General features: G+C 50.5%; 2 protein-coding genes across 2 annotated transcripts in view; one reads left to right on the top strand and one right to left on the bottom strand.

Annotated features, from left to right (window-relative positions):
- The first annotated feature begins 1,004 nt into the window (after positions 1–1,004).
- Positions 1,005–11,209, top strand: LOC121133964 (2'-5'-oligoadenylate synthase 1A-like). The gene is made up of 6 exons (XM_040731372.1): positions 1,005–1,244; positions 2,575–2,863; positions 5,542–5,726; positions 8,627–8,859; positions 9,538–9,691; positions 10,664–11,209. Exons 1-6 carry the CDS (start codon positions 1,062–1,064, stop codon positions 10,775–10,777), a joined length of 1,158 nt encoding a protein of 385 aa, XP_040587306.1. The 5' UTR covers positions 1,005–1,061; the 3' UTR covers positions 10,778–11,209.
- Positions 11,210–14,788: 3,579 nt separating this feature from the next.
- The window catches only part of LOC106021992 (2'-5'-oligoadenylate synthase 1A), a 9,912-nt gene continuing 3,286 nt past the window's right edge, over positions 14,789–21,414 (bottom strand). Inside the window, exons 3-7 of the mRNA XM_040731373.1 lie at positions 19,835–20,019; positions 17,466–17,698; positions 16,635–16,788; positions 15,282–15,308; positions 14,789–15,132 (exon numbers count right to left, since the gene is read on the bottom strand). Coding sequence (XP_040587307.1) covers positions 15,100–15,132; positions 15,282–15,308; positions 16,635–16,788; positions 17,466–17,698; positions 19,835–20,019 — 632 coding nt within the window. The 3' untranslated portion in view covers positions 14,789–15,099. The remainder of the gene's footprint in view (positions 15,133–15,281; positions 15,309–16,634; positions 16,789–17,465; positions 17,699–19,834; positions 20,020–21,414) is intronic.

Raw genomic sequence — 21,414 nt, 5'->3', positions numbered from 1 at the left:
GGGTTTCTTTCTTGGTTATCTACTTGTTTCTTTAGGGGTATGCAAACGTTTAATAACCTAGAAGCCTCGGGCTGTCTGAGAGATTCCAGCAGTGCTGACCTTCGAGGCAGTTAGGACCAGGGAGGCCTACATGGTAAGGACTCCACCAAAACTCACCAGCTTGGGAGGGCAGAAAAGAGACCTGCAGATGAATTCTTCCACCCCAAGGTCCCGTTTCTATCCTACAAAACCTGAGGCCCCTTGGGCCCTGGTACCTAGTCTCCACCAGAGAACCACTTCTGGCACAATTCTGCTTCTGCAAGAGGCCACAGTCAGCCAGGCTGTGGTGGCACACACCTTTAATCCCAGCACTCGGGAGGCAGAGAGGCAGGTGGATCTCTGTGAGTTTCAGACCAGCCTGGTCTACAAGAGCTAGATCCAGGACAGCCTCCAAAACAATACAGAGAAACCCTGTCTCAAAAAAAACAAACAAACAAACAAAACCAAAACCCGGGGAGCTCAGTGGAACAGACTGCTTTACTGTGGGATAGCCTTGGTTACCTCTCCAGCACCACAGTGGAGAGAGGAGGAGATATACGTTGGAGAGGGCCTTCTGGGAACTCTGGACTTTCTGTAAGAATTTTCTTTAACCCTAGAGCTGCAGGTCTAGAAGATCAACACCCTTTATGGCGGTTTTTAAAAAAGAAAAACATGAGCTCTTGCAAAACATTTGCAGGGGCTGAAAGCCGAGTACAGGACCCAATCGCTGCCTTCTGCATTTCCAGACTTGGTTTCCCTTCTTTTCCAGCATGTACAGATGTTCTTAAAATCTGCCATGTACCAGCTTTTCAACAAAAAGACTCCCCGCGCCCAACCCCCCAACCACACCTGGTGAGTTCTTCACTGGGTAGGAAGCTAAGGAAACCCAGGCAAGGAGGGACCTTGTGAGAAGCCCCAAAGCCATTGGCTGCTCCGGCCTGGGTGATTTGCATATCCCCGCCCTCCCGGGGAAATCGAAACCGAAAAGCAGCATTGCCCAGCTCAGCACTTGCAGAGGGGGAGGCGCATGAGAGGGCCCCAGGATGGGGCAGGGACTCAGCAGCACCCCGGCCTGGGAGCTGGACAAGTTCATAGAGGACCACCTCTTGCCCGACACCACCTTCCGTAAAGATGTCAAAGCCGTCATTAATATCATGTGCACTTTCCTGAAGGAGAGATGCTTCCAAGGAGCCGACCACCCTGTGAGGGTCTCCAAGGTGGTGAAGGTGAGCCCCCTCAGCCTGAGCTGACCCCGGTGGGGAGGGAGAGGACCCTGAGGAGCCAGACTGATCCCATCTGTCTCCTCACCTCTGATCACAGCTGTGGTGGGTTCTGCCCCCAGGTCTCACATCTGTATTAAAAAAAGATTCTCAGCTACAGTTCATGTTCCACTCTCCCAGGCCACATCCGTTTCAGAGTCAGGGAAACTGAGGCCAAACTCGAGGAATCAGTTTTGTGGAGAGGGCTGGATCGGGGGACCCAGCTTTTGCATTGCTGTGTGACCTTGGGTGAGTGAATTATCATCTCCGGGCTCAGTGTTCTCTGCACACCTCCTATAATGGCACAGGAACTGAAAACTCAGTCAAGTGTGATACGGAGAACAGTGTGATACAGAGAACAGAACAGGACCCCTCCTGCTAGGTGACTGGATTGATGGACTTTCAATGAGCTTGGTTCCAATTCTTGGATTTCATCAGTGTCTTATTCACTGTGAAAGCTGCAGAGATAAAGTTGTGGGGTTTTTTTTTTTGTAGCTGATTTTCTTTATTAATTTTGTGGATAGGGGACTATGCATGTGTTAGTCCAGGTGTCCTTAGAGTTGACGAGTGGGTGTCATGTCCCTTAAAACTGGAGTTACCTAGGTGGTTGTGAGCTGGCCTACTCGGGTGCTGGACACTAAACTCAGGTCATCTGCAAGAATAGCAGCCACTCTCAATTGCTGAGGCACCATCCCTCCATCCCCAGATATGACATTTTTCATTATTATTACTATTATTATTATTATTAACATCCTGATCAGTTTCCCCTCCCTCATCTCCTCCTAGCCCCTTCCCCACCTCCCCTCTGTCCCCCCCCAATCCTCTCCATAGAAAATGACAAGCTTCCCATAGATATCCGCCAACTGAGGCATATCCTTCCCCTCATATTAAGTCTGGATGAGGCAATCCAGTAGGGGGAACAGGGTCTCAAAGCTGGCAAAGGATTCAGAGACAGCCCCTGCTCCTACTGTTAGGAGTCTCAAGACCAAGCTACACAACCATATCATATAAGCACAGGGCCTAGGTCAGTCCCGGGAAGCCTCACCGGCTGTCAGCTCAGTCTCTGTGAGCCCTTATGATTCCAGGTTAGCTGGTTCTGTAGGTTTTCTAGTGATGTCCTTGACCCTCTGCCTCCTGCAATCCTTCCTCCCCCTCCTCTGCAGGATTCTCCAAGCTCCACTTGATGTGGGCTATGGGTCCCCAGAAATAGCATTTGTAATGCCCACTCAGCAGTGGCTGTTGGGGGTCTGGACTGCTAGGCATGGCTTTGCCTGTCATTTCCATTCTTGTCTTCCAGGGCGGCTCCTTGGGTAAAGGCACAGCCCTCAAGGGCAGGTCAGATGCGGACCTGGTGGTGTTCCTTAGCAATCTCACCAGCTTCGAGGATCAGTTAAACCGACGGGCAGAGTTCATCCAGGAAATCAAGAAACAGCTCTGCAACTTTCAGAGAGAGAGACATATTTGGGTGAAGTTTGAGGTCCAGAGTTCATGGTGGTCCAACCCCCGGGCACTCAGCTTCAAGCTGAGCTCTTCGCATCTTCACCAGGAGGTGGAGTTTGATGTGCTGCCGGCCTATGATGTCCTGGGTAAGCAGGTTAGAGCCTCAGCCTGCCCCCCTGTGTACCTCCATCCTCTTTTCTAATTCTCTCTGTCTCTGTCTCTGTGTGTGTGTACGCGCACGCGCTCATGTGTGTGTATGCGTGTGTGTGTGTGTGTGTGTGTGTGTGTGAGATGTGGATTCGTTGTGCATGAGTGTGATCATGAACTGGCTGACACACTTAAGGAGCTGTCCATCTTTTTTGAGACCTGGTCTCTCCCTGGCCTGGATTTCCACACTAGTCTTGACTGTCAGGGCAGAGCCCCAAAGCCCTCTTGTCTCCACCTGCCCAGCACTTCCATTACAATCCTATGTCACCACGCCCAACTTTTCCCTGAGTCCTGGGTTCCAACACGGGTCCTCAGGCTTGTGTGACAATCACATTCCTCACTGACCACCTCCCCAGCCCACACCTTCTATTCCTGAATGAAAAACACCTATCTTTTGAGAAAGTCACCGGAACAGACTATCTCTATGAAGCTGAGCTGGGGGCAGGGATTTCAGAATTTTGGGAGTGGAGAGTGAGAATCCATCGGAGGAGGACATTAAGTAGCAAGCTGGCTCAGTGAGGGGATGAAGGTCCCCTTAGCTAACCCTCACTGAAAATTGATAACTGATGCATCTTCTCCCAAAGAATGGGAACCTCAGACCTGTGCAGAGGCCTGGGTGTCTGTGGGAGGGTTAGTGCAGGATGCAGAACTTCTCCAGGATCACTGTCTGCCTCAGGAAAACTGGAAACAGAGCCACTGTCACCCCAGCCCCCCATGTGTACACACCTGTTATATTGCACATTGAATGATCCTCTATGTAAAGATCTTACACCAGGCCTGACACACAGTGTGTCTCCAAATTTACAGACTGACCAGCTCTACCCAAAGACAACCAGGACACCCCTGAAAGCAAAGTGTGGGTTTGGAGAGGTAAGGGAATAGTTTGGGCTTTACATTTGAGGAACACAGCACCCCTTCTGGCCAGTGTGTGAACTGCACTATTAACTTAGAGACAAGGCCACTTGCCCTGGGCTTAGGAGAGCCATGGAAACAGTACAGAGTCTCAGGCAGCAGGGAATGGGAGGCCAGCCTGGGAGTAGGAGCAGGCAGCATGCTGTGGGAAGCTGCAGAGTGGAGGGGCCCAGAGGGGGTGACCCAGAAATGAGCTGGGAGGGCGGCTCCCTAGAAGTCTGTCTTGTCATGGACTCCCCAGCCTCAGGCAGCTTTCCAGTGGGGAAGGGGGGCCACCACAGAAGGCCCACCCTAGAAATGACAGTGTGGGAGACAGCGCAAGAGAGGACCCCAGCTACAACCCTACCCAAGATGACTTAGCTGATGAGCCTGACTGTGTTACTGGCCCTGAAGTTAAAAATAAACATGAGCAAGAGACTCTCCTGGGTCACTGAGTGCCCAGGTGTGTCCCCATCTCTATCAGTAGGTGATTTTGCGCTGTGTCAGAGTCAAACCCCGATGGTTTGGCCTGATCCAGTCATGACCATATATATGTATACAGCTAAGACCCAGCCTGCTGCCTGTTTAGTCTGTTCAAATGTGTACCCAGATACAGCCACACAACCACATCTATTCCATAGCCTGCTGCACATCTACTCTACAAGTAAATGGGGGACTTACACACACACTCACACAAACACACACACTCACACACTGCTGCCATATCGCGTTGTTTCAGAACCTGGTCAGTCAAAACCACATGATAATAAGTTAGGCACTAAGGGAAATCAAGCACTGAAGACCTACAGTAGATGGGGAGACAGCTCAGGGATAAGGGCAATTGCTGAAAAAGCATGAGGACCTGAGTTCAAATCTCAACACCCACCTAAACTTAGGAAGTGCCCCACATTGACTTGTAACCCAGAGACAGGAGAATCTCTCAGACCTTCTCTCAGACCTGGTGGATGCCAGCCAGGCTCCATGTTCACAGAGAGACCCTGCCTCTAAGGATAAGGTGACAAAGTATAAAGGAAGACACCCAGTGTCGTCTCTTGGCTCCAGACATGTTAAGTAACGTCTCATGAACACACACACACACACACACAATGCACACACAAAATAGGGCAGAGACTGTGAGCAGGAGACACATGATGTCCAAACGCAGCAGACAGCTCCACAGTGAATCTGACACAAGCAGCAGTGTACACACGTGACACACGCCGTGTAGAAGATACTGGACGCCAGAGCATGGTTGGCCATTATTATTATTAGATGGTCATGCATCCCTCTTGTGTGTGACCACAGTGAGCTGTTTCTAGCCTGTGAGGAAGGCACTGTACAAGGATCAGTTGGGGGCAGGGACTTTCCAAGGGCACATGATGTATGCAGTCCTGAGGTGTGGTGGGGCACATGGATGTATGGGGAGTGATGCTTGCTGTGCTAAAACTCTGTTCTGTTCACTGATGCCCATAGCCTGGGAGCTTGTCACCCCCAGATAAACCCAAGAACCTCAGAGAAGGTCTGGGGTTTTTTTTTTTTTTTTTTTTTTTTTTGGTTTTTACGAGACAGGGTTTCTCTGTATTGTTTTGGAGGCTGTCGGTCCAGCCCGGCCTCGAACTCACAGAGATCCGCCTGCCTCTGCCTCCCGAGTGCTGGGATTAAAGGCGTGCACCACCACCGCCCGGCTAGGTCTGGGGTTTTAAAATGAATAAAATCTCCTTTGCAGGTCATGTCAGCATCTGCAGCACGCCTGGCCCTGAAATCTACAAACGTCTCATCAGGGAGTGCACCTCCTTGGGGAAAGAGGGCGAGTTCTCCTCCTGCTTCATGGAGATCCAGCGCAACTTCCTGAAGAATCGTACAACTAAGCTGAAGAGTCTCATCCGCCTGGTCAAGCACTGGTACCAACTGGTATGGCATCTGGCTCAGCCTCATCTTTTTTGTTTGTTTGTTTTGTTGTTTGTTTTTTGAGGCAGGGTTTCTCTGTATTGTTTTGGAGGCTGTCCTGGAACTAGCTCTGTAGACCAGGCTGGCCTTGAACTCACAGAGATCCGCCTGCCTCTGCCTCCCGGGTGCTGGGATTAAAGGCGTGTGCCACCAACGCCCGGCTTCCCAGCCCATCTTTACAGGGGATGGATACAGCCAGAGAATAGGAGGAGTATTCTAGTTTGCTTTCTATTGACATGATATCTTTATCACATGTCCAAAAGTCACACGGGAAGGAAAGGTCGTATTATGTTGCACATCCCAGTCAGTCTGTCACTGAGGGAAGAAAGCTCAGTACCTGAAGCAGAGACCAGGCAGGAATTCTGCTCACTGGCTGGCTCTCCATGGCTCACTCAGCTTGCATTTATATACAGCCCAGGGTCAGCTGCGCAGGAATGGCACCAGCCACGTGGGATAGGCCCACCCACATCAATCATTAATTAGTAACTTGACCGCACAAACTACTCTAAGCCGGTCTGATGGAAGCATTTTGTTGGTTAAGGTTCCCTCCTGCCAGATGTATAGTTGACGAAAACTAACCAGCACAACTGACTGCTTTTCAAGTTGATACACAAACACACCACTACTAAACCCTAACCTTTCCTTTCTTGCGTATCCCTAAGCTCTCATGTCAGTATTAAATTATAAAATACAATACAGCTGTAACACAATGAGGGATGCTCTCTCAGCCTAGACTCTTGGGGGAAGGCCTAGGCCCTGCCCTGGATGAAATGACAGACTCTGGAGATCCACCATGGAGAGCCTCACCCTCCCTGGGGATCGGAGTGGAGATTGGATAGGGGACTGGGGGCCTGATGGGGGGGGAGGAGAGGGAACTGGAATTGACATGTGAAGTGAGCTTGTTTCTAACTTAAAATAAAAAAAAACCAAAAAAAAATACAGCTGTAAAAGTCCCAAAGCTAAAAAAACACTCCAACACTTATAAAGATGAGTCTCTCAACTGTGGGCTCCTATAAAATTAAGAACTCAAATAATCTCCTCGAGGGAAGAAGCAGGGCACAGTCATAATCCAATAAAAACAAAACCAAGTGCATCAGTGAAAAATTCCCGGGGTCTGACATCCGGGACTCACCACTTTCTGAGCTCACAGGGCCTGGACAGCTGTTCTTCCCGGGCTCTGGCATCCACAGCACACAGCTGGCCTCACAGGCTCAGGTCAGCTCTGTTCACACGCTCTGCTGTCCTTGGCAGTGGCCACATGCTGGGGACCTTCAGTGTCTTGGGGTCTCCACTGCGACTGAGGCTGCACTTTCTCCAATGGCCTCTCCCGGCCTCTCTCAGTCCAGGCCTCAGCTGTTCTCCATGACCCCTCAATCCTGCAGCCCATGGGACTAAAATAGTACCACCTGGGAGACCTCTCCACAGGACCACATCAGGCTGCCACCTGGAGATGCCCACTTTGGCCCGTGGACTACAGCTTCTGTGTGTGACTGTGAGGAAACTCTTTCCAGAAGACTTGGCCTCCATGGTCTGGTCTCTTCTTACTCAGAGCTGAGTTTCAGCCCCAGCTGAGGAGAAGCCATGGATTCTTAATCCTAAAACCTCCCACAAACATCCCAGATAGACCCTTTGCTTCCCTCTGAAACTCCCACACCAGCCTCCGTCATCCGCCTCTCTACACTAGTATTTTCTGAATTCCCACAAACAGCCCATTAAGGCTCTAAGCACTCAATGGCTTCTTCAACCCAAAGTTCCAACATCCTTCCACTGTCCTCCCAAAGAGCAACACGGTGGGTGTGTCACAGCGTCGTCCACTCTCTAGGACCAACTTCTGTCTTAGTTTGCTTATATTCCTGTGGCAAAGGTGAGGGCCAAAGCAGTTTGGAGGGGAAAGGGATTGTCTGGCTTATACGTCCATATCACACCCCAGGTCTGAGGGAAGTCGGTGTAGGAGCTGATGCCATGGAAGGGCACTGCTTACCGGCTTGACACTCGATTGCTTAGCTTGCTTTTTTTAGAAGCAACTCAGAACCACCTGCCCAGGGACAGCTCTGCCCACAGTGGGCTGAGTCAACCATTGATCAAGAAAGTGCCCCACAGGCTTGCCCATGTCTGGTGGAGGCATTTTCTCCTCTGTGGCTCCACCTTCTCAAGATGACTCTAGCTTTTGTCATGCTGACGAAAAGAAAACAAAGGGCACAAATGGTGAGGAAAAAGATTGACAAGGAAGTGTTGGTGGAAGGGAAGCTGAGGGGGCAGGGATGAGAGGGAATGCAGGGGTAAGTGGGGGTGGTGAGGTAGGATGCTACTGAGGGAGGGAGAGGGAGAGGGAGGGAGGGACAGGGAAGGGGAGGGAGGGGACCTGTGAGGAAGGAGGACTTTCTATGCCTGTTCTCATTGATTTTTTTTTCCCCTAGTCCACTTCCCAGTCAGCTAACTCTCTCTTCTGCCACGTCTAGTTCACTTTTCGCCGGATGCTTGCATCATTTGTGCCTTTGGATTTCTCTTCTTTGGCAAATCTTTCATGTTACTTTCCATCACTTTGATTGTCCTGACCTTTCAAGCAATTATCTCTTTAAACGTTTAATTTCGTGTTATATTATGGGCTTTTTGGATCTGTGTGTCTTTATAACTGTTCATGGGAGCATGTGTGTGTGTGTTGTGTTGTGTCCCTTAGCATTTGAGGCCAGAGAGTGGTGTCAGGTCCTCAGGCACTCCCCACCCTGTATATCCAGGCAGAGTCTGATGCTTGAACCCACAGCTGTGTGCCAGTAAATGCAATGGCAGCTGTATAGACCCCGCGCTAAGTGTCCCCCACACAACAGCTCACAGCCCCGTTTTTCTCTTTGCCTTTCTCTTCTCAGTGTAAGGAGAAGCTGGGGAAGCCGCTACCCCCACAGTATGCCCTGGAGCTGCTCACAGTCTACGCCTGGGAACGTGGGAGAAGATTATTTGACTTCAACACAGCTGAGGGCTTCAGGACAGTCTTGGAACTGGTCACCAAGTACAGGCAGCTTCGAATCTACTGGACAATGTATTATGACTTTCACGACCAGGAGGTCTCCAACTACCTGCACAGACAGCTCAGTGGAGCCAGGTAGCCTGTCCCCTCATGGCTCAGCTCCCCACAGGGAGGACCAGGCTGCAGCAGTGTGGAAATGGGGAGTTGGGAGCTCAGGGTCAATGGGGCATTTCCTGTCCTGTCACTGTGCTGGGCACTGTCCTGATGTCACCTGATTGACATGAGGACCTGCAGCCCTGGGAGGCAGGGGTGGTTTCTCCTATCTGCAGATGGGGAGACGAAGGCCTGACCTTGTCCAGACCCAAACAGCAGAGAGAGGGGAGTACATGGAGTGGGAACTGAGATGTTCCAGCAGTAACAGAAGTCATAAGGGTGGTGGGGCTTGGAAGGTCAGTGTTGAACTAATAAGATGTAAACAGCACAGAAGACTTGACACAGGTCTTGATCCTGTGTTGTGTTCAGTCCTCACACCTTATCCCTTGACTCTGGCTGGTTGAACTCTCCCCATCTCAGGGATCAGAGAGGCTGAGGGACCTGCCCCAGGACACACAGATACTAAAGAGCAGAGGATTAAAGCCCAGGCCTTCCAGGTCATGGGAAAGCATCACTCCAGGCTTGCCCAAAGCTGAGGGGCAGGGACTCAGGACAACCTTGGAACAGGGGTGCTCTGCTGGGCTCCTCCACTGCCCCTGTGCAGTGGCACCTGGGGCACTGGTCATCTGGTCACTTCCCTCTCTGAATGCTGCTCTGCAGGCCTGTGATCCTGGACCCCGCTGACCCAACAGGGAACGTGGCTGCTGTGAACTCAGATGGCTGGGGACGGTTGGCAGGAGAGGCTAAGTCCTGGCTTCAGTACCGGTGCTTTAAGAACAGAGATGGGTCCCCAGTGTGCTCCTGGGATGTGCCGGTGAGACCTTTTCCTCATCCTGTCCCCTTGCTTACAGCTTTGGTCACTCCATCTGTCTGGAGACTATTCCCACAAAGATGTGGTCTTTTGCTAAAGCTCTCCACAGTCCTAGGGAGTCCAGCTGCTCCCCTCCTGTTACAGACATCTTAGCGTCATTCAGAGATTTGCCAGGCTGGGAAGATGGCGCAGTGGGTAAAGCATGTGCTGCCATCACTGGTGACCTGGGTTTGATCCCTAGAAGCCTGTGTTAGAATGAGAGACCAACTCCTCCAAGTTTCCCTCTGACATGCACAAGCAGACATGCACTCACACACGCGCGCGCACCACAGAGTGTGAAAAGGGGACTCAGAACTAAAGCCACTGGCTCAGGGATGCTTGGCTAAGGAGAGGTGGGGCTGGGATTCCCATTGACTCTGAAGCCAGTGCTCAGGTCCAGGAAGCAGCCATCTCTCCTGCCTCACTGTCATGTGGCCAACGTGACTGGGGGGTGGGGGGAGCTGTATCACATCCAAAAAGACACAGAGGGGCCTGCACTGAACCTTTCACCTCCTGGTGCAGGGGACTTTCTAATACTAGGGAACTGATGGTGCCATGGGTGGCTGAGCTTAGCACGGGTGCAGGGATGTTGGAACCAAACCCCAGTCCAAGAAGGAAGTGAGAGGGGACATTAGGGATATAGAAGGAGCCGAGTGAAGCTGCAGTGCTCTCTCAGGCTGCCCTGCAGCAGGAGGCTGGCTATGCCCATTCTCTCTTTTGAGAGATCTGTGAATGAATGAGGGGCCCTCAGCTGGGAGGTGTGGCTTCCCAGGAAGTACTCTGCATGGGCACAAGGGCCTCAGTCCTGAAGTTGGCTTTTTGGCCTCCTTCCCAGCATCCTGTCCTAGGGTCCAGGTGGCCTGTCACAACACCCCCCCCCCTCAGGTTCAATAAGAATTGCAGGATCCTGACAAGATTGTGTGTTTTCTATTGCAGACGGAGGTTGATGTGCCACATCAGGAGAACCAGGAGAATAATTTTTTTTACTACCTCTGTTTATTTTTGTGGTTTTTGTTTCTTTTCATTGTTTCGAGGTCATCTTCTGCATAGCCCAGGCTAGCCTGGAGCTCGCCATCCTCCTGCCTTAGTGCTGGGGTGGCTGTGGTTTAGGCCTCATGTACATTGCCTTCCCTCCATCCCCAGGTGGACGAGATCAGATCATGCATCCTCCTGTGAGCACAGCAGCACCTGTCCAGGAGGCTCTGGAGTCAGGGGATGTGCTCCTCTATGCAGGATGCTGCCCAAGGCCCCAGTGAGGGATCGTCCAACCTGGGGTCAGACTCCAGGCTCCTGACCCCGCCCTCCTTTCCATCCTGCCCCATCACATCCAGCCTTCCTCACTGTCTGCTTCATCTGCCTCATCCTTGACAGTGTTCTCTGGGGGACAAGAGATTCAGAAGGGAGGGGAGAACTCAAGCCTGACTTCCGTCTGTGTGTCTGTTGGAGGGTTCCGTCCAGTGTCTGATCAACAATTAAGCCACAGCAGATGCCACGAGTGTTATAATTTAAGAAAAGCAGTACATGAGAGAACGATGCCATGCAACAGGGTTCAAGCAGAGGGTTTTTTTTTAATTAGCGAAAAGGATCATAATAAGGGGAAAGAGAAGGGGGGAGAGGCGGACAGAGACACAGAGTGAGGGAGAAAGAGAAAGGGGAACAGAGAGAGGGAGGGAAAGAAACAGAAGGATGGGAGGTGGGCAGGGCCCTTTTAAAAGGGAACATAGTGAATGTGCACAGGCGGTGCTCTTCGTGGCTGCAGCTGAGGGCGCATGCATCTGAACCCCAAGGGCAGGCCAGTACAGATGCCTGAATACTAACAATGAGGGTGTGTGTGGTGAACCATAGTAGTATGGGTGTGTGTGTGTGTGTGTGTGTGTGTTCATTGTTCAACTGCATTCATTTATCCATGTTCCACATGGGTCCGGGCACCAAGCCCTCAGCATTGAACAGAGCAGAACCAAATCATTACAGCTTTTTTTCCAGGCGGCTTGGGAATCCAGGTTGCTCATACATAAACCGGAGACAGGAATCCTTGGTTCCTTCTTGCCCAGGGCTGTTGGTTGGTTGCAAGAGGCTGTGGGCATGTACAGCAGTGACAACTAGTGTTTAACAAGTTGACCCACTTGGGGAGCCCCACTTGGCAAAACTGTGGGGCTACTGACTGTAAATGACTGTTTTCTGTCCGTAACTTTCTCAGGTGCCACTGCTACACCTTCCTAATAAGAACAGCTGTGGGGTCTTCCCACAGCCTTTTGGTGGTGTGTTTTATACATGTTGGGCACACATATAGCTGTGGATAGTCAGGAAGATGATGCTTAATCTGATGAGTAGAAATAACACTAGGATATTTTACATTACTCTGACGTAGGATTCTCAGTCACAAAGACAGCCTTTTATACAGACAGCTAACTTTAGACTTTGCAGCAGTTTCAAAGCAGGCTGGTTGCTGCTGGAGACAAATGTCTGGTTGCCCCTAGAGACAAATATAGAGGAGTTCATTTTCCCAGGTGTTGTTTTGCTGAGGTCAGGGTAAAATCAACTTTAGACAAAACTCCCTGCATCAATGGACCTTTCTGCACGTAGTCTCCAACCTCAAGGTTCAGCCAGTTGTTTACTGCCCGGGAACCCTCACCCACTAGAGCTACTTGCAAGGCCATGGTTGCTCATTGGTTACTGAACATGACATTCCTAGCCTAAGAGAAACTTAGTGTACCAAATTTAACCCAGTGTACCAAAAGTTCACAATCGTCACAGACAACCATGTTTCATAGCCACCAGTGTCATGAATTCAATGTATTTTTTATTTTCCATGCACTCCCTCAACCCCCAGCCTGCGTGTTGCAGCCACAGTGCATCTTCCTGTGCGCTGCTTGAAGGGCCAAAACTTAAAATTAATAAAGGTTTAAAAACTCAGGCCCTGAAAAGGGAACTTTTTTTTTTCGAGACAGGGTTTCTCTGTATTGTTTTGGAGGCTATCCTGAAACTAGCTTTGTAGACCAGGCTGGCCTCGAACTCACAGAGATCCGCCTGCCTCTGCCTCCTGAGTGCTGGGATTAAAGGCGTGGGCCACCAACGCCTGGCAAAAAGGGAACTTCTAATGACTGGGAATGCCATGGCTGGTGCCTGAGCCCCACTCTCAGAGAAGGGGCGGTGACTGTCCACCACTTGTGTCAACATTCCTGTGTCTGCTAATTGCTGGTCGTAAGGTTGTAAAGATCCATTGGCCTAGGGGATAACTGACAGACCCAGTGACTCTGTAACCCTGCAACCCCATGCCCTGCCTTATCTTACTCAAATGTATCTTGCTTAAAATAGTTACTGCTTTACTTTGTACTTTGTATGATCTTAAGTAACCATGGAAACCCTGAAATTTGTGGCCTTCAACCTTATGGTCTTCCCCTTTAAAAGCTTCTCTTAATGGCTGGTTGGCATCTCATTTCCCTACCGTGGAGTGAGATCCAAGCTGGCCAGCTTGAACAATAAAAAGAAACCTTTGCTTTTGCCTCGGAGGTGTCGGCTCCTTGGGTTGGTCTGGGGCTCTGCGAACCTGGCTCAACATGCTCGCATTCCTGGGTCACCTTGGCCACTTACAGCTGCAGAGCAGCTTCTGAGTCAGTTGGGGAAGGTCTTGAATCTTGCCTTGGGAACAGGGACAAAAGGAAGAAAAGATTTATGTCTCGTCGGGCATTGGTGGCACACGCCTTTAATCCCAGCACTCAGGAGGCAGAGGCAGGCAGATCTCTGTGAGTTCGAGGCCAGCCTGGTCTACAAAGTGAGTTCCAGGACAGCCTCCAAAGCTACAGAGAAACCCTGTCTCGAAAAACCAAAAAAAAAAAAAAAGATTTCTGTCTCAGGTTTATTTATAAGTGACCTGGAACTGCCCTGAGGGAACCAGAATAAAAAACTGTAATGATTTGTGTAGCACGAAAAATAAAAGACCCAGATCAGATATTGGGGTTCAAACTTCAAGCTGAAGATCAGAGAAGCAAAGCAGCCAAGCCAGTAGATCTCATTGATGAAATGTAATAAGGAGAATAAAAGTCCCCAACTAAGTGAGGGGGTTACGTGACCAGAAGCTCAGACCCACGAGCAGCTGCAACATCACATGGGCAGCTACTCCCTTAGCCCATAGTCGTGAGATGTGCTCCAGCCGTGAAACCCCAGACCACAGATGTGCCAATTAATTCTACCTAACCAAATGCAGTCATCGTCTTCTCAAGGCCTTCAAGTCTCATGATAACCTCTGGTATGCTAAGTAATCTCTGTAACCACGGGAACCCTGTGGACTGGGACTTGAAACCTCGGGACCCCACCCCCTACCCCTCCTATTTTTCTTTAAAAGTGCCTTGCTTTTGCGGCTCGGGGCTTCAACTCTCCCGACAGAGTTGAGCCCCAGCTAGCTGGTTTTCCAGAAATAAACGGGCCTTCTTGTACTTGCATTTGGTATCGTTAAGCTCCTTGAAGTCTTGGGGTCCTCTCCGAGTGGGCACAACACTTATCTCTACTCAGCTGAAATGGCAATCCTTTCTCCAGGAATCCTCAGAGGCACAAGGCTCTGAGTTCCTGTCTCCTTCTCCTTCTATTTCCCTCTCTGCCCAGTCATATCCTCCTGTCTCCACCTCCCTAGTGCTGGGATTAAAGGTGTGTGCTCCCAGGTAATGAGATCACCTTTGTGTGAGCTGTTTCTTTTAGGACTGGATCAATTTCTGTGTAGTCAGTGTGGCCTTGAGTTAACAGAGATCTGACTTCCTCTTAATCCTGAGTCCTGGGGGTTAAAGGTGTGTGTCTGACTTCTATGGCTAACTACTATGACTGCTTTGCTATTTTGATCACCAGTGGCTTTAATAAATCATAAACAATATATCACCACAAATTTGGTTCTGTTCTGTCCACTGCTGAGTGCTTGGTGCCTGGATACATGTGTACCATGTAGTAAGTGCTCAATAAATGCATCCAGTTGAACAATGAACACACACATACACACACACACACACACACACACACACACACACACACACCTGTATTTCTATAGCCCTGTCCCTCAGAAGTCACACACACTCCTCGCATCAGATGTGGTTTAATTGTTATTGAATTAGACATTGGCCAGAACCCTCCAACAGATACACAGACGGAAGTCAAGCTTGAGTTCTCCCCTCCCTTCTGAATCTCTTCTCACCCAGAGAACGATGTCAAGGATAAGTTGGATGAAGCGGGTAGACTGTGATGGGACAGGACTAGGGTGGGCAGGCAGGGTCAGGAGCCTGGAGTCCAACCCTGCCTGGGGCCTTGGGCAGCATCCTGCTCTCTGGTGAAGTCCTGCACAGAGGAGCACATCCCTGACTCTGGAGCCTCCTGGGCAGGTGCTGCTGTGCTCACAGAAGGACGCAAGCTCCGTTCTCGTCCACCTGGGGATGGAGGGAAGGCAGTGCACATGAGGCCTACACCGCAGCCACCCCAGCATGAAGGCCGGAGGATGGCGAGCTCCAGGCTAGCCTGGGCTATGCAGCTGAAGCCCCACATCGCAACAAACAAAAACAACAAGAAAAAAGCTAACCTCTTGGCTTGGCAGAGGATCTTCGGTCTGTAACAGAAAACACACAATCATGTCAGGAGTCCATGTTCCTACTTGGAAGGGGGTGCAAATGAGCTCTGAGAGTGGGTACCATGATGACACCAGAGACACTCAGAAGGACAGCTCATCCCCATGTTGGGAAGGTGGTCATCAGGACATCTTTCTGACTTAGTTCATTGAGGGTACATGTAGCCCCACCTGAGGTTCCCTCATTTGGTAACTTTTCTAGCAAATGATAGTACCTAGCCACCTGTCTGCTGCAGGAGAGCACCGAAGGCCCCTGCAGCCCCAGCTGTCTCTCTCTCCTGTCTGCTCTCAACCCTTCCACTTCCCTTCTCACTTCCTGACCTTTGCAGTTTCGTTCAAAGCCACATGCTAAGCTCCATCCTGAGGCCACACACAACATCATCAGTTCCCTCCCAGCAGAAGTCCCCTGCCCCAGGACAGGAAAGGTTCAAGTGCAGGTCCCTCTGTGCCTCTTAGCTGTGACACAGCCTCCCCCCCCCCAGTCCCACTGGCCACATGATGGTGATGCAGGAGGGATGGGCTGCTTCCTGGACCTGAGCACTGGCTTCAGAGCCCACCGGAATCCAGCCCCACCTCTCCTTAGCTGAGCATCCCTGAGTCAGTGGTTTCAGCTCTCTCATCCTAATGGTGTGTGTGTGTGTGTGTGTGTGTGTGAGAGAGAGAGAGAGAGAGAGAGAGAGAGAGAGAAATAGAGAGAGAGAGAGACAGAGAGACAGAGATAGACAGAGAGACAGAGATAGACAGAGAGAGGAAAATGAGTTTATGTGAGTGAGTGTATGTACAGTGAGTGAGAGCATGTGTGAATGTAAGAGTGTATAAGTGTTAAGCTTCACAGTGTTGGCACACACCTTTAATCCCAGCACTCAGGAGGCAGAGAAAAGGTGGACCTCTATGAGTTCCAGGCCAGCCAGATCTACAAAGTTACACAGAAAACCTTGTCTCAAAAAAAAAGTGTGTTAATGTTTATGTGTGTGTGAGTTTATGTGTGTTCATGTCCTCTTGGTAACAGCACAGAGGTACATGTCAGAGGGAAACTTGGAAGAGTTGGTCTCTCATTCTAACACAGGCTTCTAGGGATCAAACCCAGGTCACCAGTGTTGGCAGCACATGCTTTACCCACTGCGCCATCTTCCCAGCCTGGCAAATCTCTGAATGACGCTAAGATGTCTGTAAAACGAGGGGAGCAGCTGGACTCCCTAGGACTGTGGAGAGCTTTAGCAAAAGACCACATCTTTGTGGGAATAGTCTCCAGACAGATGGAGTGACCAAAGCTGTAAGCAAGGGGACAGGATGAGGAAAAGGTCTCACCGGCACATCCCAGGAGAACACTGGGAATGTTTCACAATTCCTAACACACGGGTACTCCAACCAGGTCACAGCTTCTTCTGCCAGCAGCCACCAGCCCAGTGGGTTCCCGCCAGCCACGTTCCTTGTTGGGTCAGCTGGGTCCAGGATCACAGGCCTGCAGCGCAGCATTCAGAGAGGGAAGTGACCAGATGACCAGTGCCCCAGGTGCCACTGCACAGGGGCAGTGGAGGAGCCCAGCAGAGCACCCCTGTTCCAAGGTTGTCCTGAGTCCCTGCCCCTCAGCTTTGGGCAAGCCTGGAGTGATGCTTTCCCATGACCTGGAAGGCCTGGGCTTGAATCCTCTGCTCTTTAGTATCTGTGTGTCCTGGGGCAGGTCCCTCAGCCTCTCTGATCCCTGAGATGGGAGAGTTCAACCAGCCAGAGTCAAGGGATAAGGTGTGAGGACTGAACACAACACAGGATCAAGACCTGTGTCAAGTCTTCTGTGCTGTTTACATCTTATTAGTTCAACACTGACCTTCCAAGCCCCACCACCCTTATGACTTCTGTTACTGCTGGAACATCTCAGTTCCCACTCCATGTACTCCCCTCCCTCTGCTGTTTGGGTCTGGACAAGGTCAGGCCTTGGTCTCCCCATCTGCAGACAGGAGAAACCACCCCTGCCTCCCAGGGCTGCAGGTCCTCATGTCAATCAGGTGTCAGCAGGACAGTGACCAGCACAGTGACAGGACAGGAAATGCCCCATTGACACAGAGCTCCCACCTCCCCATTTCCACACTGCTGCAGCCTGGTCCTCCCTGTGGGGAGCTGAGCCATGAGGGGACAGGCTACCTGTCTTTTCCAAGCTGTCTGAGCAGGTGAGTGAAGACCACCAAGTCTTGAAAATCATAATACACTGTCCAGTAGATTTGAAGTTGCCTGTACTTGGTGACCAGTTCCAAGACTGCCCTGAAGCCCTCCGCTGTGTTGAACTCAGAGACTCTACTCCCATGTTCCCAGGCGTAGACTGTGAGCAGCTCCAGGGCATACAGTGGGGGCAGCGGCTCCCTCAGTTTCTCCTTACACTGAGAAGAGAAAGGCAATGAGAAAAACGGGGCTGTGAGCTGTTGTGTGGGGGACACTTAGCGCGGGGTCTATACAGCTGCCATTGCATTTACTGGCACACAGCCACACCCGTTCATGTAGTCAGTCTGTGGATGCCTCTGTGCTACAGGCAAGGACTGGGAGGTTGAGACAGAGACTGTGAGGTCCACAAAGACTGAGCATTTACCGCCAGTCACAGGAGGAGTCATGACATTGAGTGACAGCCAGGGCGTGAGGGTGGGGGCGGGAGAGCAATGGTGCTCACTATTGAAGGTTTCTTCACAGGCTCTGCAATGACTGGGGAGGGGCTAGGGAGGCGGTTCATACGGTTGATTGCCTTCCATGAATGTCAGGCAAGTGAGGAAACCCACTGATAATACCAGCTTCAAGGGGTGGCCTTGTTGGAGGTCTCCAGGGCTATATGACTATCCAGAGCTGCTAATTTAGCATTCTGTGGGTTCAAACATGAGGCCCTGCCTGGATATTTAGGGTAGAGTGACCCAGAACCTGAAAATGTTCTCTGGACACAACATGCTTATACACACAGGCACACATATACACAAGTAATTCCATGAATAGATGTACGCGAGCGTGTGCACACACACACACACACACACACACTTGAATGCTTACAGCCTAATGTGCTATTTGTGAGAACTTGGAAGATACAAATGTTGACAGACAGGCAGATGACAGAGGCTGGCCTGTGAGTTTTAGAGAGAAAAATTACTCTCTGGGCTGTTTGTGTGAAATCTTAGAATTAAGAAACTGAAGCCGGGCGTTGGTGGCGCACGCCTTTAATCCCAGCACTCGGGAGGCAGAGGCAGGCGGATCTCTGTGAGTTCGAGACCAGCCTGGACTACTGAGCGAGTTCCAGGACAGCCTCCAAAGCCACAGAGAAACCCTGTCTCGAAAAATCCAAAAAAAAAAACAAAAAACAAAAAAAAAAAAAAAAGAATTAAGAAACTGAGCTCTGAGTAAGGATAATCCAGCACCATGGGGGCCAAGTCTTCTGGAACCAGTTTCCTCATGGTCACACACAGAAGCTGGGGTCCACGGGCCCAAGTGGGCATCTCCAGGTGGCAGCCTGATGTGGTCCTGTGGAGAGGTCTCCCAGGTGGTACTATTTTAGTCCCATGGGCTGCAGGATTGAGGGGTCATGGAGAACAGCTGAGGCCTGGACTGAGAGAGGCCGGGAGAGGGCATTGGAGAAAGTGCAGCCTCAGTCGCAGTGGAGACCCCAAGACACTGAAGGTCCCCAGCATGTGGCCACTGCCAAGGACAGCAGAGCGTGTGAACAGAGCTGACCTGAGCCTGTGAGGCCAGCTGTGTGCTGTGGATGCCAGAGCCCGGGAAGAACAGCTGTCCAGACCCTGTGAGCTCAGAAAGTGGTGAGTCCCGGATGTCAGACCCCGGGAATTTTTCACTGATGCACTTGGTTTTGTTTATATTGGATTATGACTGTGCCCTGCTTCTTCCGTCTTGAAGTAAGAAACAATTTATGTTTAATTCTTAATTTTATAGGCGCCCACAGTTGAGAGGCTCATCTTTGTACTTGTGATTTTAAAAAATCATAAGGACTTTAAAGTTACATTGTGTTTTATGTTGTGAGATCAACAGGAGACCTTAAAGATAAGTAAGAATAGAAAGGTTATGGTTTAGTAGGGGTGTGTTTAGTATCAACTTGACAATGGTACAAATGTGCTGGTTAGTATTTATCAACTTGACACAAGCTAATTGAGAAAATTCCTCCATGAAGCTGCCTCAGGGTAGTCTGAGGGTTCATGTTCCCGATTAATGATTGATGTGGGTGGGCCCATCCCAGGTGGCTGGTGCCATTCCTGGGCAGGTGACCCTGGGCTGTATATAAATGCAAGCTGAGTGAGCCATGGAGAGCCAGCCAGTGAGCAGAATTCCTGCATGGTCTCTGCTTCAGTTACTGCCCTGACTTCTCTCAATGATGGACTGTGACTGGGATGTGTCACTTAATAAGGCATTTTGGTCATGTGATAAAGTATCATATCAATAGGAAACAAACTAGAATACTCCATCTTTTCTCTGTTTGTATCCACTCCCTGTACAGAAGGGGACCACAGTGTCTGGGCCAATCACCATACCAGTTGGTACCAGTGCTTGACTAGGTAGATGAGATTCTTCAGCCTTGGTGGATGATCCTTCAGGAAGTTTCCCTGGAGCTCTGTGAAGCAGGTGGAGAACTCGCCCTCCAGCCCCAGGATGATGCACTTCCTGATGAGATTTTCATAGATGTAGGGGTCAGGTTTCTTGTCTGTGCTGACATCACCTGTAAAGGAGATTTTATTCATTTTAACACCCCAGCCCTTCTCTGGGTTCTTGGGTTTATCTGATGTGACAAGCTCCCAGGCATCAGTGAACAGAGCAGAGTTTTACCACAACAAGCATCACTCCCCATACATCCATGTGCCACACCACACCTCAGGCCTGCATACACCATGTGTCCCTGAAAAGTCCCTGTCCCCAACTGGTCTTAGTACAGTGTCTTCCTCACAGGCTAGAAACAGTGGGGGGGGGGCGGAAACAGCTCACTATGGTCACACACAAGTGATTGGCACAGCCATCTAATAATGGCCAACCATGCTCTGGCATCCAGTATCTTCTACACGGTGTATGTCATGTGTGTACACTGCTGCTTGTGCCAGATTTACTGTGGAGCTGTCTGGAATTCATACATCATATATATATCAATGCTTGCAGAGTCTCTGCCTGATTTTTGTATATGTATTGTTGGTTTTTTTTTGTCATTATGAGGATGTATACAGGTATGTCTGGAGGCCATAGGAGACAGTAGGTGTCTTCCTTAATTATTTGCCAACTTCTCCCTTAGAGGCAGGGTCTCTCTGTGAATGAGGGGCATGGCTGACATCCAACAGGTCACAGGGATTTTTCTGTCTCTGTCCCCCATAGTTCTGGGGTTATGGGTCCATGTGTGACACTTCCAAAGTTTAGGTGGGTGTTGGGGATTTGAACTCAGGTCCTCATGCTTTTGCAGCAGTTGCCCTTATCCCTGAGCTGTCTTCCCAGCCACAGTGTTTTCACTGCATGATTTTCTGTAGTGCCTAACTTAATACCGTGTGGTTTTGTTTGTCCAGGTCTTGAGAGCAACAGCAGGGTGTGTGTGTGTGTGTGTGTGTGTGTGTGTGTGTGTGTGTGTGTGTGTCCTGTTTACTTGTAGAGTGAATTGCAGCAGGCTATGGAATAGATGTGGGTGTGTGGCTGTGTGTGAGTTCATGTGCCCATCTGAGTAGACCAGACAGGCAGCAGCAGGCCGTGTCTTAGGTGTGTGACTGTGGTTGCAGTGGCTATACCATCAGGATTTGATGTTGGCACAAGACCAAATCACCTACTGATGAAGCTGGGGACACATCCAGACATGTCACTCAGCGACCCAGGGAATTCTCTCTCTCCTGTGCTTATTTTCAATTTCAGGGCCCAGCACACAGTCAGGCTCATCAGCTAAGTCATCTTGGCTAGGGTTGTGGCTGGGGTCCTCCCTTGCGCTGTCCCCCACACTGTCATTTCTAGGGTGGTCCTTCTGTGCTGGCCCCCCTTCCCCACTGGAAAGCTGCCTGAGGCTGGGGAGTCCATGACAAGACAGGCTTATGGGGAGCCGCCCTCCCAGCTCATTTCTGGGTCACCCCCTCTGGGCCCCTCCACTCTG

The sequence above is a fragment of the Mesocricetus auratus genome, unplaced genomic scaffold (assembly GCF_017639785.1).
Source record: "Mesocricetus auratus isolate SY011 unplaced genomic scaffold, BCM_Maur_2.0 Super-Scaffold_100025, whole genome shotgun sequence".
Lineage (NCBI taxonomy): Eukaryota > Metazoa > Chordata > Mammalia > Rodentia > Cricetidae > Mesocricetus > Mesocricetus auratus.
The sequence above is the reverse complement of the archived record's forward strand: the minus strand, read 5'-3'. Positions and strand labels throughout refer to the sequence as shown.